The sequence below is a fragment of the Vipera berus genome (genome assembly GCF_964194415.1).
Source record: "Vipera berus genome assembly, chromosome: 6".
Classification (NCBI taxonomy): Eukaryota; Metazoa; Chordata; class Lepidosauria; order Squamata; family Viperidae; genus Vipera; species Vipera berus.
In genome coordinates this window covers 31,012,408-31,031,431 of record NC_138208.1, presented here as the reverse complement: position 1 = coordinate 31,031,431, position 19,024 = coordinate 31,012,408, and the positions used below count along the sequence as shown (strand labels likewise).

The window sequence follows — 19,024 nt, the reverse complement described above, 5'->3', positions numbered from 1 at the left end:
TTCTCAAGACCGCTCAATTCCTCCCCGTCAGTCTCTGCCCAGTCAGAGTCCAAACTGGCCCGAATCTGAGCGATCTTGTCCGCAAGATGATGACTAAACTCCTCGGCCCATCCTGCAAGGGCTCCCCCCTCACCTCTTGATTAAGGAGGGAGCGGGTCACCCTAAACAGGGCAGCCGGGCAATTATCTGCGGACGCAATGAGGGCAGCAAAGTAGTTAGACTTCGCTGTCCTCATCGCCGTGAGGTAAAGCCTCGTAGCGGTTCTCAACCGCAATTGGTCAGATTCAGACCAGCTCAATTTCCAACTGCTCTCAAGACCCCATCTCCAACACTTCATCTCCCGGAGCTCCACAGAAAACCATGGGGCCCAACGGGATCTGCGCTGGATGAGGGGTCACAAGGGTACAACATGGTCGAGAGCCTCGGTGGCAGCCCTTTCCCAGGCATCCACCAAAGCATCGGCCGAGCTGTGAGTGGGGGAGATAGGTATAGACCCAAGTGCCGTCTGGAACCATTCCGGATCCATCAGGCACCTGGGGTGGAACCACCTGGTCGGTTCTGCAGCCCAGCAGTAAGGGGCGGCAAACCGGAAGACCAACCATAGGAGATGATGGTCGGACCATGACAAGGGAGTAATCGTTGGCGAGCCCTCTCCCAGATCATCAAGCCACTGTCCAGATAGAAAAACTAGGTCGAGAGTGTGACCCCCCCATGAGTCGGGCCCTGGATTATTTGGGTCAGGTCCATGGCCGTCATGGAAGCCATGAACTCCCGAGCCAACTCTGGTGACCCCCCCAGGGAAGGGAGGTTAAAGTCGCCCAGAACCATTAGTCTGGGAAACTCAACCACCAACCCTGAAAGCTTCTTTTGCATTGTCCCAAACAGCTTTCCAGGAGGTCACCCACTGATCTAAAGTTTGAGAAGAGGGAGGGTCCTCCAGGTATTCAGGCATAGAATTCAGGCATAGAATTGTCTACCAGTAGCTATCTTAAAAGGGGTGAGTCCAGTTCTACTGTGTACTGTGTACTTTTTGCCACCTTGGCAAAAGGGAGGAAGTCAGCCCAGGTCGTCTGTTGGTAATCAACATAACATCTAATGTATTGTTCCACCATTGTGTTCACTTTTTCAGCCAGTCCATTCGTAGATGGATGAAAAGCTGATTATAGTCCTTGCGTGGATCCGATCAGTTTAAGGAAGTCCCTCCAAAATCTCACAGTAAATTGGTCTCCCCTATCTGAAATAATCCATTTTGGTGCTCTGTGGAGCCGTATATATGTTTAAGGAACATTTTGGCTAACTTCTTTGCGGAATGGAGACTGCAAACAGGCTCTGAAGTGAGCCTGCTTTGAAAAAAGGTCAATAACAGTCCATATTACCATATTTCCCCTACTTTCTGGTAATTCCACAATAAAGTCCATGGCAATCTCTTCCCCGGATTGGGAAGGGTCTGCAACTTGTTGCAATAATCCAGTAGTCTTACTGGGTCATTTCTTCATAGTTGCACACATTGCACAGCTTTTCACATAGTTTTCAACATCCTTTTTTAAACCTGGCCACCAAAATTGTCTCCTGACCAAATGTAAAGTCTTTAGGTATACAAAATGGCCAGCTTGTTTGGTATCGTGGCTGCGCTGAAGGGCTTTAACGCTAAGTGTTTCTAGTAAATACAGTTTTGATCCCTTCCAGGCCAGCCCATCTCAATAAGTCAGTATGGTTTTGTTTTCCTGGAAGCAGGAGTCAGTTTTCAATTCCTCTTTAAGTCTTTTCGTTAATGAGCTATCTGGTTCAGGTGGTTTTGCCTGCAGTTGGCCACCCAAGGTTATCTGAGAGATTGACTGTGGTTGTGGAGTGATGGAATTCACAATCTCTTCATGGTGACTCTTATACTGGGGCATTCTGGACAGGGCATCAGCCAAAAAATTCTTTCTCCCTGGGATATACTTTAATGTAAAATTGAAATGGTTAAAATACTGCTCCCAGCATACTTGTTTGGGAGATAACTTACGGGGGTTTTTCAGTGCCTCTAAATTTTTATGATCAGTCCATACTTGCCCCTCTCAAGGAAATGACGTCATGTTAGCAGGGCTCACCTCACCACAAAAGCTTCCTTCTCCCAAACAGCCCACCTTTGCTCAGTGTCTGTTAATTTTTTGGAGGTGTAGGTGCAGGGTTGCAAGTCTTCCTTTTTGTTTCTTTGCAAAAGGACTGTCCCCACAGCTACATCACTAGTGTTGGCTTGGTTGATGAATTACTCCTCAGGGTTGGGGTGTTTGAGAACAAGCTCAGCCACAGTCTCTTTAAGTTCTCAAAAACAGTTTGGCATTCTATAGACATGGCAGGGATTGACAAGGTCATGGCTTCTCCCTGTTTTTCCCAGTCTTTAACAGTTCAGTAATTGGCAAAGCAATCTCAGCAAAAGAAGGGATGAATTGCTGGTAGAATTTTGCAAATCCCAAAAAAATTTGGAGTTGTTTGCAGGTCCATGGGGTTGCCATTCTATTACAGCTTTAACCTTGGCTGGATCCATCTCAATGCCTTCACTGGAAATTCTCTATCATAGGTAAGTCCAGATGTGTTCAATGGAATTCACATTTTTGAGAGCTTTGTGTAAAGTTTAATGTTCAGCAGGTTTTTTTAGTACTTCATTTACTAATTTAATATGCACTGCCATGGTCTCTGTGTAAATGAGGATGTCATCAAGGTAGATTAAAAACCCCTTGTACAGGTGATCATGCAGCACTTGATTGATCACTTGCATGAATATGGCAGGGCCCCCCTGCAGATCAAACAGCATAACTTTGAACTGAAATCTTCCCTGGGAGCTGTTAAAAGCTGTCTTCCACTCATATTTTTTTTTGACTCTCTCAATAGTATGGCTCTCTTAGGTTTAACTTGGTAAAAACCTTTCCTTTTACTAAATGGACCAACATCTCTTTCATTGAAGGGAGGGGGTACATAGTTTCCACACTGACTGCATTTAACCCTTTAAAATCAACGCACAGCCTCAGCGACCCATCTTCTCTTTAGAAAGCACAGGGGCAGCTACTTGGGATTTTGCTGGTTGAATGAACCCTCTGGCTAAGTTCTTATCAATGTATTCCCTCAGCTCTCTCAATTCGCGAGGGGTCATTGAGTACATTTTTGGCTCGGGCAGTTTGGCTCCCAGCAAAATCTCAGTCATTCTGTGGGGAGGCAGGATGTCATACTCCATCTCTCTGAGTGCCTCAGCTAAGTCTTGATATTCGCTTGGGATGAGCAGCATCCCAGGTAGGGAGTCTTTGATGGATTTCAGGGTCTCAAGGGACTGCCCCTGGCTTTCATTTGTGCTGCTGGCAGGGGTAGAAGGTGAATGTCCCATCACTAATCTTAAAGTCCTCACTCTATTTTCCCATCAGATCATGGGCTGCCACTTATCAAGCCAGGCTAATCCCAAAATTACTGCCTCAGTCGTTTTTGGAACCACTACGAAACAGATGAGTTCCCAATGCTCCCACCTCTAAGTGTACTGGTTTGGTCAAGTGAGTGGCTGGAGCCCCTCCTATAAGAGGTCCATCTACCAGCTCAAACCTCATCAGTACGGGCAACAATTTGGCCAGTCATCCATTCAGCTGCTTCCCCTTCTAAGTTCGCTGCCACAGCATCAACCATTCTGGCTCTGTCTGGGTAATAACGGTTCATGTGAACCCACACTTGATTCAGGAAAAAGGATGGCTTCTTGGGATCCCTATCAAATGTGGATTTGATTGAGGGTGGGTCCACAGGTTGCTGCCCTCAGTAAGCTTGCTGTATGCCTGGGCACTGGCATTGGGGTTGCAGAAGGGGCTATCCCTGGAGAGCCCTTTGCTGGGGTCCTGGACTGGCAGGGTGTCTATAACAGTTAGGGCTGACATGGCATCAATAATGGTCAGGGCTGGCAGGGTGTCGATAATAGCCAGGGCTCTGCCAGCACACTGGGCTTAATGTTAAAGCTGGTCTAGGCAGCGGGGAGGCAGCATGAGCCATCGCTATGGGACTGGGGCTTTGCCACAGTGGTGGAAGGTCTTTGGGATGCCTGTCCTCTCATCTACTGGAGATCACCTGGCAGGTAATCAGCTCCACTTCCCCATCTTGAGTCAATCAAACTTCTCTCCGAAGCATTCGATGGAATGACTGTGCATGGCAATCAGGTGCCTCCATTCCCCTGATTCATCCCAAGCAGCCGGCCCATTCATCCTTTCTCAGCACTGGTGAATGAGATCCGTGGGATGAGATCAATGGGAATTCAGCTTCCACAGCCTTAATGGTGCTTCTCCATAGCAGGGTAGCATTTGATCACCAAATGCCTCTGAGGATCAGTGCTCCTTCTAGCTGCATCAACCTCTCCAGTGGGATCTCCTGGGATTTTGGTCTCGCTCTGGCTGCAGGGGCTCCATTCTCCACCTGAGCTGTAGCCTGCATTCCATCTGCCACCATTGCGCTGAGGCTAGAGGCTGATTCTGTTAGATGATTAGTGCCAGCCATTGGCAGTTCCCCAAAAGGGTCATCAGATGGAGGCAAAGAGGCTTTTTTGCTTCCACTGATGAGCCAAGGGTCTCAGACCCGACAGCCCCATTGGCGAGAGAGTTTTATGGTCAGGGAGGGACCAAGACCCCCCATAAATACCTCTGCACGAGGAGATGCTCTTTGTTCTCACTCTAGTTCTACTTCTACTCCTAGCCTCTAGTTCTTCTGTTTTAGTCATGTAATGCTAGCTTGTTTTCTTTTATTTTATTTCTCTCTCACATGCAGGCATGAATGCTTTCATGCCAAGTATTTCTTTTTCTTTGATCTATCATTGAATAAAGCTAATATGATTGCATTTCTGCGTGATGCCTTTACTTGGAAGCACCTTTAACGATCCATCATGAGATCACCTCACAGATTCCCCCTTCTTTTCCATTTCAGTTTCTTCCCTGAGTCTTTGTTGTCCTCCCAAAAGTTTAGGTAGGTTACTGCGGCTCAGGACCACACATTTTAAAATGAATTGGAGTCTTGGTTTAATGTCATGGTTCCGATAGATGAGACCAGTAAAAACAGAACTCCATGGCAAGAGGTTTCCTTAAAGAACATATTTATTGGCTACAAAGTATTGGCACGGTCAAAAGTGAAAATTTTGAAAGTTTTGAAAGACTGAAGTTCCCTCCCAAAGTTTACAAAGTTACAAAGTTGAACTTCTCACCCCAATAATATGTCATTAATCATGTTCTCCAATAAACTAGTTTGGCAGGCTTTCTAATGGAAGGCTCAACCCACCAAAACCCCAGTAGCAATGACCTTGGTTCCCACAGGACAATTTATTGTTTCGTCTAACTTTAAATGCACAACTTCCCCTTCCCAACTGTGGCAACTGAAAACAAAGTTGCAGTGTTGAAACCTGGAGTTTTATTTGGAATCTTGAGCTGGATGTTGACACAATCCAAATTTATATATATATATATATATCTCGATTTCCCTATCTGTCATTTTAATATTGCCAAAAGGACCCCATTTGCAGCATATTCAATTCGCTTCTGTGCTTCTCGCATACCTAACTCTCACTTCCTTAAACAAAGTGGGCAGTAGAAGTCGGTTTTGCTTCTCTTATATAATGTTATCAGATTCAGCAATGAATTTTCAACCTCATACTTAAGAAAACATAATGGTTCAAGCCTATTGATGTTATCATATACTTTTCTAAATCAATACACAAATGCTAACTTTCTCATACGTATTTGCACATTTGTCAGAGACCTATTCAAAAGACTGGTCTGCATACTTCTTGGGATAAAGCTGCATCAGACTTCTCAAATTTTGTTTTATTGTCCTTTTTCTTATCATTTCAAGCAAAATTTTGCCAAATGCATTTTTGGATATTCTTAACAACTAATTCTTCTGTAGTTTTTGCATCACTTTGCTAACTTTTCTTTGTATAAGGGAGGATAGCAGCATTCTTGCAATCATGAGGTATATAAGCAGTTATATAGCTACCTCCATATATATGTGTGTATGAAATTAGGGACGCGGTGGCTCAGTGGGTTAAGACGCTGAGCTCGTCGATCAGATGGTTGGCAGTTTGGCGGGTCAAATCCCGAGTGCCGCATAACAGAGTTAGCGCCTGTTAGTCGTCCCAGCTTCTGCCAACCTAGCAGTTCGAAAGCACGTAAAAATGCAAGTAGAAAAATAGGGACCACTACGGTGAGAAGGTAACAGCGTTCTGTGCGCCTTTGGCGTCTAGTCATGCCGGCCACATGACCGCGGAGACGTCCTCGGACAAGCGCTTTTTCTTCGGCTTTGAAAGGAAGATGAGCACTGGCCCCTAGAATTGGAAACGACTAGCACATATACGCGGGGGAACCTTTATCTTTACCTATGTATGAAATTATGCAAATTACTAATTTTAGTTCATATTTTTTCTCTTTGTTCATATAGCCTTAATTTTATATCAGTATTGCCTCATATAATTTATTTTTTTCTGGATTCCATGGCAATGTAGTTGAAGTGTTGAATTGGACTATGGAATCCCAGAATCAAAAACACATTTGACCATAGAGGTAACTTGCTGCAACTGCATCAGTTGTTGTCTATCAACATCACATACCTACAGAAATATAATAGATAAAGAGATTCATATATGCTGTCTTGAACTTTTCAGGGAAAGACAGGGTGTAAATAAATAAAAAATAAACCCTCATTTTTTAAATAAATGTGTTCTGTACAGTAGCTTTTTGAATCTTTGTTGCCCAATTAGATTAGACAAATGGATAATGTAGTTCCTTAGCCCAAAGGTAAATGACATTCACAAGTGCATTGCCCCCGAAACCTTGAGGTTTTGCTTAGCTATTGGACAGAACTCTCCATTGAATTTTTAATCTTTTTTGAAGACCTTCAAGCCAGTTCCATCGTATTTATTCCCATTAAAAATGTCTGCTAAAATAAGAACTATTCTTAGGAAATAGATTAAACATAACAGTTCTGTGATCATTTTGTTGCTTTTGTTGTGCAGTTTTCCCCTTGACTGTGTTGTTCCTTACTTTACTTTTCACTGGATCCTTTGCTTTCTTACCATTTGTTCTATAGAGCCCTTTTTGGCTTACCCCTACTATTTCCTTGCCTTTGTTTCCTAGAATGTGTGTTATTTATTAATTTTTTTCCATTCAGAAATACGTTCCTCTCTCTCACTTAAAATTTATGTTTAAGAATGTTAGTATACACAACATGTTTGTGTTAGTTTTCAAGTATGTTGGGTACATCATTATTGCCCATCAAATTGTTTCCTTTATGGTGCAAAATAAAGGAGTCTGCTACTTTTCAGCTCTCTCCTCTCGCTATTATGTATGAACAAGGGTTAAAGCTCAAACAACCAAAAGTCATTTTCTTTGGTACTGTCCATGCTATTTACTCATAGGATGGTTTCCAGGCACTGGAAACTTCTGTGCTAGAGACATACATAATATAAAATCTAGCCTGTCCATTTTTTCCCCTTCCCCTTTCATCTGTTTTTGCCAGTTAACTGTTTTACTGTTTTTTGTTTAATAAATAAGTATCAAGTAATATTTTTTACTAGCTGAATGGAATCTTCTTGCTTTTATTTTTATGTAGCGATTGAACTGGAGTATACTGGGTGTAAACTTAGTTGGAAATTAGCTCCAGTAGTTTCTCCAGATATATGTCTCTTCTAGAAGATTTTAAATATTCACCAAGCTTCCTACTTTTAGCTATTGATGGAAATTAAAGCTTATTGTCAGAATATAATTTTTGCATATTTACAGTACAAAATTCATTCCAGTCCCACCCCATCTCCTATTTGGTTTTTTTTTTAAATTCCCTCCTTGAATTAAGTAAGACTATTAGATTTTGGGGGGCAATTTCCATTTGCATAAATTATGAATTTAATAATATACTGGTCAATGTTTCCAAATGGTTTGAGATATCGTATACCATTATTGCTAAATGAGCTTATTTTTACGTAACCTAGTAAAAGATAAATAATTCATAACAAAATAGAGAATAAAAATAATCTCTTGTGACAAGTTTTCCCCCCTTTCTGGTTATCTGCAAAGTGCATACCCATTGTCAGTTTAACAGGGTACTGCTTGTATAAACATTCCTGTTTCGCCTGTTCCATGTAATAGTTTCTTGTATCGTATTTCTTCTGACCCCGCTATCTGAAACCAATTATGAGAGATCCATTTGGGCTGCATCTATTTTCATAAGAAGCCCAGGCAGCAGAGATGAATATCAACATCAAATATGATTCTGAGTGCTTTGTTATTTATGTTTCAGAGAGATTTTGTAGCCTTCAGCTCTCAAGAATGTGTCATGCTGTGCTGTTTATACATTGAAGATATTAATGACCGTAGATGTCATTTTTCATTTTAAATCTCAAATGCAACAGGTTGATAGGTTAACCATTCCTGTTTTTAACAAAACAATATGAGTGACATCTGTTTCCATTTAGAAAAAAGGAAATGAGAAAACATATCTTTAAAAAGAAAAAAATAATCTGTATATATTAAGTAGAAACTTCACTAATTTGTTTTTTTAAAAAAACTAAACATTATTATTATTATTATTATTATTATTATTATTATTATTATTATTATTATTTATTCAATTTGTATACCGCCCTTCTCCCGAAGGACTCAGGGCGGTTAACAGGGCATATATAAATAACAATACAAAAATTAAAAAGAAATTAAACAAATGCCCAATTAAAATACAATAACAATAAAAACAGTAAAAAAACCCATTAAAAAAACCCTAATGTTCCCCATCAGGCCAGACCAGCTAGTTCAAATAAGTGGGTCTTCAGCCCGCGCCGGAAGGAGCGAAGGTCCGATGCCATCCAGAGCTCAACCGGCAGTTGATTCCATAACGCCCGAGCGTTTAGGCATTCCTAAAACAGAAAGAATTGGAGCACATGAAAAACGTGCTTGTGTATACAGACATCATTCAAATTTTAAAAATCATGCAGATTCATACAATTGACAAATTGACACAGTGTAAGCTACATCTTCTCAAGAACAAGCCTCACCCACATCAGAGAAGTATTTTCCCTGATAAATATGTCCCATATCACAGCTTTAGATGATTCCATTTGTTTGTATTTTGTTACTAACTTTATTAAGCAGGGAAAATGTTAATTCACACACATTTATTTTAACAATGATTTACAAAAATACATAACCAAAATCTGAGTAAACTTTGATATTCTAAATACCTGTGGTTTTATTTGCTTATTTCTGAATTCTTAATAATGATTTATTCTATCATAACATCTGTCTCTTTAGTCAATTGAATTACATATTAGAATCATTTAAACTATTGTAAAAATACTTTTAAAAGCTGCTCTGATTTATTGCTTATTTAAACCATAGATCCATAACAAATCAGAACAGCAATCTTTCCTAGTTTGAAAATAGTTTTGTAATATCTAACAACTGAGCAAACGTATAGCATGCCAAAGGATCCCTGCTGTCTTCAGGTACAATCATGACAGTATAGATAGTAGAAATGTACCATTAGTCTAACTTGCTTTATGACAATTTCCCTTTTATGTGTGTGCCACCGTGTCCCATTTTCACTTTTTATAAGCCTTATCATGTTTTATAATGGGTGGAAATTTTCTTTCTTCAAAGTGATGGTATACAGAAGTGTGAACTCGGTCTCCAATAAAAGTATCTGACTTTTCAGAAGGGCAGTTCATATTCTGGTGTTATTATGAAATGTCTTCTATGGATGTCTCCATTATATTTTATAAAGATTCATATTTTTGCAGAAATTTTATAAGAAATCTGCAATCTGTTAATAGCCTGCAGACAAACTAGTACTGTTAGATAAGTTCCCTGAAACTCTAATTTGGGAATGCATATTTTTATTATTCTTTTCTAAAACAAATGCCCACACACTTCCCATGTCAATTTTAATCCTAATGTAGAATTTCATATGCATTATCATTAAGATTAATTAGCTCATATAATATAAATATGTTTGGACTGTAATAGCAGATTTTGATTCTGAGAAACTTAAAAACAGATTTAAGTTACAGTTGCAAATTATTAATACACCAATGACAATATAATTTCAACTAATTCAATTTAATAAATAATTTCTAAAATAATTGACTAATATAACTCAGAAGATGACAGTACTATATAGGCTCACAAGTCAAAGGGAGCTGTCTATCTTTTCCGTCCTTTGTTTTGTTAACAAAATATTTCTAGGAAATAAATGGAGTTTAGATGTAAGTAAAAATTGATACAATATATAGAATTCAATTTATGACTTTTTAGTTTGGTTGCCTTGCTGATCTATAATTACCTGGGAATCATAAAAAAACAATGTTGTAGTAATGTTGCAGCTATACTGCAAGGAGTTACATTTTTCAATGTGGTATTAATGCCTTTTACAAGGTGACAAATCCATGTTCTTAGGAGCTGTGATAGAGCATGTAGTGTAGCTTGTTTACTTTGGTTTGTTGTGTCTTCTTGTTTTTTCAAAAACTTGCATGGAACCAGACTGTAGCAGCCTTCTCTCTGTCTTTTCATAATTGATCAGGGGACGACTGCTTTCCCCAAGGGTTAAGACGTGGCAACTTTTTCTGTTTGCTCAGCATCTCAATGCAGTAGTTCAAACATTGTTCACACCAGCTGGCAGTGTAATGCCATATGCACATCTTGTCAAAGCAACTGTTGTCATGGATACTAGAAACTACCTTAAAATCATCTCATTTGTGGCTAAACAAAACTACCATTCTTTATCAGTTTGGTGACAATTTTTAGAGTGAATACAATTCTACTAATAATATATCTGAATTCTGAATTGTTCTCTGTCCTAGTACTTTGTAGAAAAAAACTTAATATTTTATATAGTTTAATATTTTGGAATTCTAAAGTTGTAACAACTACATTCATTTAAAGTTAATACTTTTTCTAGTAACTGGCATAGCTCCATATAATTCTGTTGTTTACTTAATTCAAATGAACAAGTTTAAATACTATATTTTGATTATTATGCTATCACTTACAGAAGCCAATCTGATTGTTTAAGTACTGATTTCAGAGTTTAGTGAGAATGCAAATGAAAGCTACTTATTTTATTTAGCATTAAAACTCCACTTTATTTTGTCAAATGAGAGATTTCTTTTTGAATTGTAAGTATAAAAACAGTTTTTAATCTTCAGTGAATATCCTTATTAATTCACGTTCAAGATAATCTGATGTTGATTTGTCAAATTTAATTACAGTTTCCGGTATTACTTGAAGTATATAGCTTTTATTTAACATTGTAAAGTGAAAATGCAAATTAAATGATGATTTACATGCGTGTGAGCATTTTACTTAAAGACAAGTTCCTTGTGGAAATGAGGCTATTGATGTGGTTTATGATTTTTCCTTGCAAGCACTTTATACAAATTAATGATATTTCCTTAAGAATTTGCTGCAGATATATGCTTTTTTCTTAAAATCTGATATACATACTATCTATGGATTTTTGTTGCTGTGTTTAAAGAAGATACATTTTTATTTACATAGGAAAAGGCAATTTTGCTTGAAAATCAGCATTAGGTAAGTTACTACTGAAACATTTTCAACAAAATGCTTTAACATTTATTTATTTCCATTTTGTCTTAAATTTCAGGCTTTGCAGGCAGCCAGGCAGTTGCTCCTACAACAACAGACAAGTGGGCTGAAATCTCCTAAAAATAGTGATAAACAAAGACCACTACAGGTTAGTAAAGCATCCTTACATCTTAAGAATAATTTCTAAAGAAAAGCACCCATACACATTTATATAACTATTCACATCTATAATGTCCTGCTTGTGAACAAAATACTTACAGATTGGTAATGTAACTAATTAAGAAAGATCATTATATAGTAGCAAGTATCTCTGTTAAATTACTTTGTAGTAGCTTAAAAAATTGTACAGATGTAAGCAGAACAATCTTCACTCTACTATACCAACAACCTTTCTATGCATACTATATCTGGAGGTTGTGCACATTATTATCATAAACTAAACTGATAAATTTACAACAGTGAAATAAACAAGGATCTAAAATATGCAAAGAGGAAGATTCTGCATCTTCCTGAATTTATTATATATTTAGCTTCTCTCCCTTTTCTCTTTTCAAATATTATGTTAAAAATCTGAAGAAATGTGATTGTTTTATCACATATTAATTCATAAACTTTACAAATTATTAAATATTTATAATATTTAAAGGAAGCAAATGTACATGTTCATATATACAAAATCTAAGATTAAATCTTATATTAATGCTTGATATTAACTTTTTGATGCTTATTAAAACAATGAAAATAGGCATTGCTAATGTGTTACTTCTACCTTTTATTTGAAACAAATATTAATTTCTCACTTGATGTTTCTTAAGATGAATATGTAGGTATTTTTGGCAATAAAAGTAATAGTGCTCTGCTCACAATGACCCATATTTATTTCTAGGTTTGTTTGTTTTTTAAATAAGCACAATATTTTTGTTGCAATTACACTTCTTTGAGCAAATACTACTTTTATTTTCTTTAAATCAATGACTACTTGAAATATTACAGATTATACATATGCTGCTGCAAAGTGCTAGCATTTAAAATGTTTGGATACTTCCTTCAGCCCCTTTGTTAGCTCTAATTAGATAGTGTTGTCTTTTTTTCGGGGGGGGGGGGGAATCCTAAATACCAGTTGCTTGGAATGGTAGATATAGGAGAAACTTGATGCAATTTGAATGCTATTTTATGGAGACTTGATAAATGTTTATCCCATCCTCATGATATGATTGATCATCATGATATCTAGATGTGAAGGGCGATTTTTAAAGCCAAAAAGAGAGACAAAAATATACTATTTTTCTAAGGGAGATTAAATATTTTTCAAGTACATTGGGAGACTTATGAATGAAATCAGCAAGTTTGGTAGGGTTGAATCTCACATAGAATTCCTCCAAAAATCACTTCTGCAAGTATTGTATTTTCCTAGGATAACTATTTCTCCTGGGTTAAGCATCATTATCTGCTCTCTTGAATGAATCATGTGGCTACCTTAGCCAATCATACAATGAATAGGGTTTTGTCAAAATGCTGCTCAGAGATATTTGATTACATAATACTACCATTGAAATTAAATAACAGCTAAGTGAATACTTTTTTCAAGGAATACTGAAAATGTGGTAAAACCATAACTGTAATATTCAAAATTAGATAATTATTCTGAATTATAATTAGGATTTAGGGACACAAGTTAGCAGTTTAAACATATGCTATAAAAAGTACCACATAACTTCAGTGGATCCATACATGCATTTGTGGAAGCTCCATTGCTGATTATCTTGGGTCATTCACAGATCACTGTGTTGCTCTATGGACCTCTGAACTCTATCCAACGGAGATGGTAGCCTTGCTGTTGTTTCACGATGAAAGATGTGAGTAAAGAGCCCCTGATTTTGCCAGTGTTGCATTTGCAATACTCAGTAAAATGTAGATATTGTAGTGGTCCCTTACTTCAACCTCTCATTTTCTCTTTAACAAATAAGAGATTAAAAAGAATTTGGAAATTGTTATCTCAGGATAACAGATTGTTTAAGAAAGACCAAAGGAGAAAAAGAAAAGCCTCTGTTCAAATATAAGAAAAAAAGATAGTTACCATGATTAGAAAAAGTAATTGAATCAAAAGGACTCATATATTTCTTCCCACCCCAACTCACCATAATTATGATGCAGCTTTGAAGAATATTTAGTAGTTTTCACTTTTCTATAGATTGCAATCTACCATATCATTCAGATCCAACAACCTTAATTGATCTTTACTACGTTTGTCATAAATCAATTTAAAAACATGACTCATAAACTTGGCTTGTTTCAACAAAGAATAGTGGAGGAATTTTTGTGTAATTCTAAACTTATTAATGACAAAGAGATGCAGAAGTTTCTGGTTTCTCCTTATGGCTGCACTGAAGCAAAAGAGTACATATCTGTCTATAGTTCTTTACTATCATGATAAACTGTGGTTTATCTTGATGTCTATCTGCAGGTAATTAAGCGTGCATAAAAATAGCCTTTTGTAACAAATTTTAGTAACTTGATTAATTGACATTAGGAATTTATAATATGAATGACGCAAGTGTGATGGGAAGTATAGGAATTTAATAAAATAAATATGAAATTAATGGATAAATAATATAAATAAATGTTTTGTTGGTTATTTATATGATGAAATTATATTCTTAAATTTCTAAGTAGTCCTTCAAATCATTTAGTAACTAATGTAAAAAGATTGTTTCAAGAAAATGGAGATGTTTTACAGAGTTCTAATCCTGAAGAAATGAAATTGATCATTGCAAACCCTGCTCTAATTACATCAACTATAGGATAATTTCAAATCCAATATGAACATGTGATTTTTGAAATTGTACAATTGTTTGTTGTAGTTTTAGCCAGAATTTCTGTTTATAAGTTTCATATATTATTTTTAAATAAGTTTCTTTTTGCAAAAAATAATATTTTTTATTTTATTTCTGTGCATGCAGTAATATAATTTCTAATCTGAGCCTAAAATATGTTTAAACTGTAAGCTTTAGTGGGGAAGTTGCTAATAAATCACAGAGTTTAAATATTTCTGACATTTATCTATGGAAAGCAAATCATTGTTCATCATTTAGGTGATATTTATCTCTACTATTTTGTAATGTAGTCAAATCAATGGATCGCTTAAAATAGCATTATATTTTTAATACCAGGTTTAATACTATTTTCTGATAATGTCATTAAAATATTTTTTCATATAAAACAAATATTTAAAATTCAGACACAACATGTGAAGTGTAATCCTGTATCGCAGTCTCATTATAGCCTTGAGAGTGTAGGTAGATTGCACTATAAAAATTACAAAGTAAATACCACTACACTTACTGCAGTGTATTCAGTTTTAGAATCAATCTGCCTATTGTGAAGTGAGCTGACAATGCAGTCATCTAAATTTTCTACTTGAACATGTTGAACTGAAGTCAATGAGGCTTACTCCCTAAGTAAGGGGATAAATTATAGCCTAAAAGGATCAGTATAATCCATCAAAATATTAAATGTTATCCTATGTATTTTTAATTTTGTTGTTTGGCAGAAATTGGATGATCTGGCAAACTGCTTTATAAAAGTTTTAATAAAACTTTATATTTACCTCATCAGCAAACAAATGAGGAATGAGATAATATTCCAAAAAATATTTTACAAAATGATTTGTATTGGAATTTATCTTTCCAGGACAACTTATCAATTTGTAGAACAATTATCATATTTTTGGAAGAGCTGAAACACTGTTTCTTAGATAATTGAGTTTATGCCTTAAAGTTAAACTTTGAAAAACTGTTAATCAGTTCACAATCCAGAGCTCTAGATGGGCATAACCTGTGGATACACCACATTTAAAATTCTATTTATGAATAGAAATATTTCTTTTAAACTCTTCAGATGTTTTGGCAATTTTAATTAAGTCTCATAATCTGAATAAGAAATACTATATATCTAGTCAAAAGCTACATAAAATATACATTTTAAAGTTTGTTTGATGGATGCCGTCCAATTCCAAATAATTCTAAAACAATTTAAAATCAAATAACAAGGCAGTATAACACAATATAAGTGAGATGGGTGGCATATACCTTTAATGTAAACAAACGTGTAACATTATAGTATAAGAGAGAGTTTATGTGTGTATGAATGATTTTCTTTATGTTTTCAGAGGATTTTTTTTGTACATACGATATAATAGACAACTCGTACCCTATGGAAAAGCTCTTGGAAGAAGAATTAATATTCATAAAATGTTCAAATGGTGTGTAATGAGCCTCCTATGCAAATCATATGATGAAGAAATTCTGCCAGTTGAAGTGTCTTCTGGGTATGCACATACTTTTAAGATGAGGTTGGGAGGGCCTCAAAATGCTTCTGTAGAGCCTTCCAGCATACACTGCTATATTGCAGGTTTGAGGAGACATATTCATGTGAAGTGCCCTGTCAAATAATTTGCACAGGCCTAGCATTAAAATATACTACTGACTGCTCTTGCATTTGAAGGTACTAAAAATATTTTTCTTCAGCATTTTCTTAAAATCCTGCCAATGAATTAAGGTTGCATTAAACAATAAGTATGGTGGCTATGTAATGCTTGCTTTGCATGGAGAACATCCCAGGTAAAATTCTTGTAGGAAAGACTTAAGAAATTGCCAGTCTTGTGATCTTCATGGTACCCTCCGTCTAGTTCAGTATTATTTTTATAGCAAATTTAAAATAGAACACCATGCAACTGTAAATACCGTTGTCAGGACTGCCTTAGAACAACTCACATTATTGGGTCAATGTTGCCCACTGGTATCTACAATAATCAAAAATAGCTTGGGTTTTCAGACTTTTTATTTATTTTTAATTTGTTATAAAAATAATGATGTCTTTTCAAAGATGATGAGGAAAAACTACACATAACATCTTTTTAGAATAAAATTTTAATTAAAATTCAAAAGCTTGCTGCAGATTTATATAATTTCTGTTGGCTCTAATAAAAATATCTATATATTTTAGATTATAGGCCTGGTCAGTTCCCTTTCAAATTTACTCATTATATACTATTTTAATTTGTGAGTTTATTGTTGGCTTCTCTTTTTGAGTCCTTGAATCTTGAGTATCATCAATTTGTGTCTATGTTGTCATATGCAGATTTGATCATCTCTATTTCTTATCCAGAGGTCAGGATGTTTCCCACTTAAACCAATTGCTAACAAGTTCTAGATTAAGCTGAAGTCCTATACCTTCATCCTGCTGCAGGCTGATTAACACACTCTGAATAATGAATTCCAGAAATCTTTCTTGTGAACTATTTTGGCAGGGGACAATTATTGGTTCATTAAGTTTACTTTCTTATGTCTGAATCATTGTTATCTCCAGTTCTGTAGCTACTTTTTAGCAAAGAAATTACAGTACATTCCTGTACATTTATATTCAGAAGTCAGTCCCATTAAGTTTAATGAAGCTTTTTCCTACATAAATGGATATAGCAATACTTAACTGTCTGGCCTATTAGCATCAGCAGATTAGCTTCTTGTCTTGCTGGTTACTTCTGTATTAGGAGTCACGTGTCATAAAATTATGACTTTGAAAACAAACAGTTATACTGATGTGTACTAAATATGTTGTATAAATATCCTGCTGTAGGGAACATTGGATGCCTCAAGCAGCTTTTGTTTATATAGTATGAACACTCAATTACATAATCATTTTCCAGACACTGGTTACATAAATAAGTGAAAGATAAATAAATTAACATAAATAAATTAAAAGTACCTTTGTTTTAATTACTTGATGTATATATTACTAGTTAGATAGGACAAAAATAAATTTATGTGTATATGTATAGTCATCGTTGTATACCACCTATTGACTTATAAATATCAAATTTGGCAAATAAGCTTTAAGAACAGAGGCTAAAATCACATTGTACCAAATTACTACAATTGGTAATTTAAAATGCAAATATATAAGTGAAATAAGTATTAAATAGTGCAAACTATAAAAATGTGTATGATTCTAAAAAGCAGTTACACAAATAGTCTGAACATGAAGTTAGAAAATTTTAGACGATTGAAAATTGGGTAACCAGATGATGTAGAAATATTAGTGGGAACTCTTCAAAGATTTTTGAGCACATCCTTAAAGTGAAATAACATAAAATAAGGTACAAATGCAAGTTAACACTCTCTAAAAACACTGACACTTCTGATAATGGCACATTATCTTAAAGTTGCAATCTTGACATCTCCCTGACTTTGGTGTTACTGCACTGTCTCAGATGAAAGCCGAAAGGCATACATGGGTTGCTACAATAGGAAGGGAGGGAGGGAAAGAGAGAGAGACAGAGAGAATACAACACTGGATACTAAAAGTCATGATTACAGGTTCTTAGATTAACTAGAAATCCAGTTTCAGGAATTATTATTATCAAATGAATATCTACTTATTCCCATGTCTAATAAAGATACCTCTTTGTGTATAACTGGTGAATTAACCTGGTTGTCAATGATAAATAGATGAATCTATGATTTCACATAGAAAAAAATATAAACTAGCTTATATAACCCAAATCCTGTAAAATATAGTGATATTTTATCAGAATGATTAATTGTGAGTTGGGGGGTATATTCAAGATACATTTTAAATCAGTGTTTTTCAAACAATGAAAGATGTTTGAGGAACACATTTCTGGATGGTCAAAATTGCTTCAACTCTGGGGTAAGGCAGGAGAGGTAGAGTCCATACTAATGTGGTACACAGCCACTGGGTTGGAGACTTACAGTCACTTTGCCATTCAGATTTTATTCAGGAGGGGAAATTCATGATAGCTGACAAACTTACTGATGTTGATCTTGATGCACATGAAGTTCTTCCCAAGATTCTATGATGTCATAGTTTTAGCAGATCCAAACAGTGTGGCATTTAGTAATTGACAGATGAAAATTTTATCAATACTCAGATTTTCCAAATATTGTCCAAGGCTTTTTAGTATGGTACTCAGTGTGCCAATTATCACTGGAAACCTCACTTCTGATTTATGCCATAATCAACTTCAATTTTCAGAGCTGGATATTTAGTGATCTTTTCCAATTCTTTGGCTTCTATTCTACTACAGGTTGTCCTTGACATAATGACTGTAGTTAAGCCTGAAATTTTACTCATAAGTCATTACAGTCAGAAGTTGAGACATCCATGTGGCCAGAAATATTTTTTTGACCTTTTTCAGAATTGTTAATGTGTGGCTGTTAGGCAGACCTATTTATCTGAATGGATTTTTTTTGCCAGAAACCAGCAAAAAACACTAGAAACTAACAAGAAACATTGTGAATCACGATCACATTACCATGGAATGCCATGAGAGAATGTAAAGCTAACATATCCAACATGCAGTCATATGACTGTGGAGGTGTGCAATACAACTATTTACAATGGGCAGGAATGCTTTATGGCAGTGG

At 36.0% G+C, this 19,024-nt stretch overlaps 1 protein-coding gene across 6 annotated transcripts in view; it reads left to right on the top strand.

The window, feature by feature from the left end:
• Window positions 1-19,024, top strand: part of FOXP2 (forkhead box P2) — a gene marked incomplete at both ends in the record, with an annotated part of 376,809 nt that overhangs the window by 123,853 nt on the left and 233,932 nt on the right. For 4 of the 6 annotated variants that reach the window (XM_081330286.1, XM_081330285.1, XM_081330284.1 and 1 more), the window contains one exon: window positions 11,638-11,727. The exons of the other annotated variants lie outside the window; for them this stretch is intronic. In XM_081330286.1, coding sequence (XP_081186412.1) covers window positions 11,638-11,727 — 90 coding nt within the window. The remainder of the gene's footprint in view (window positions 1-11,637; window positions 11,728-19,024) is intronic. 6 annotated transcript variants of the gene reach the window in all.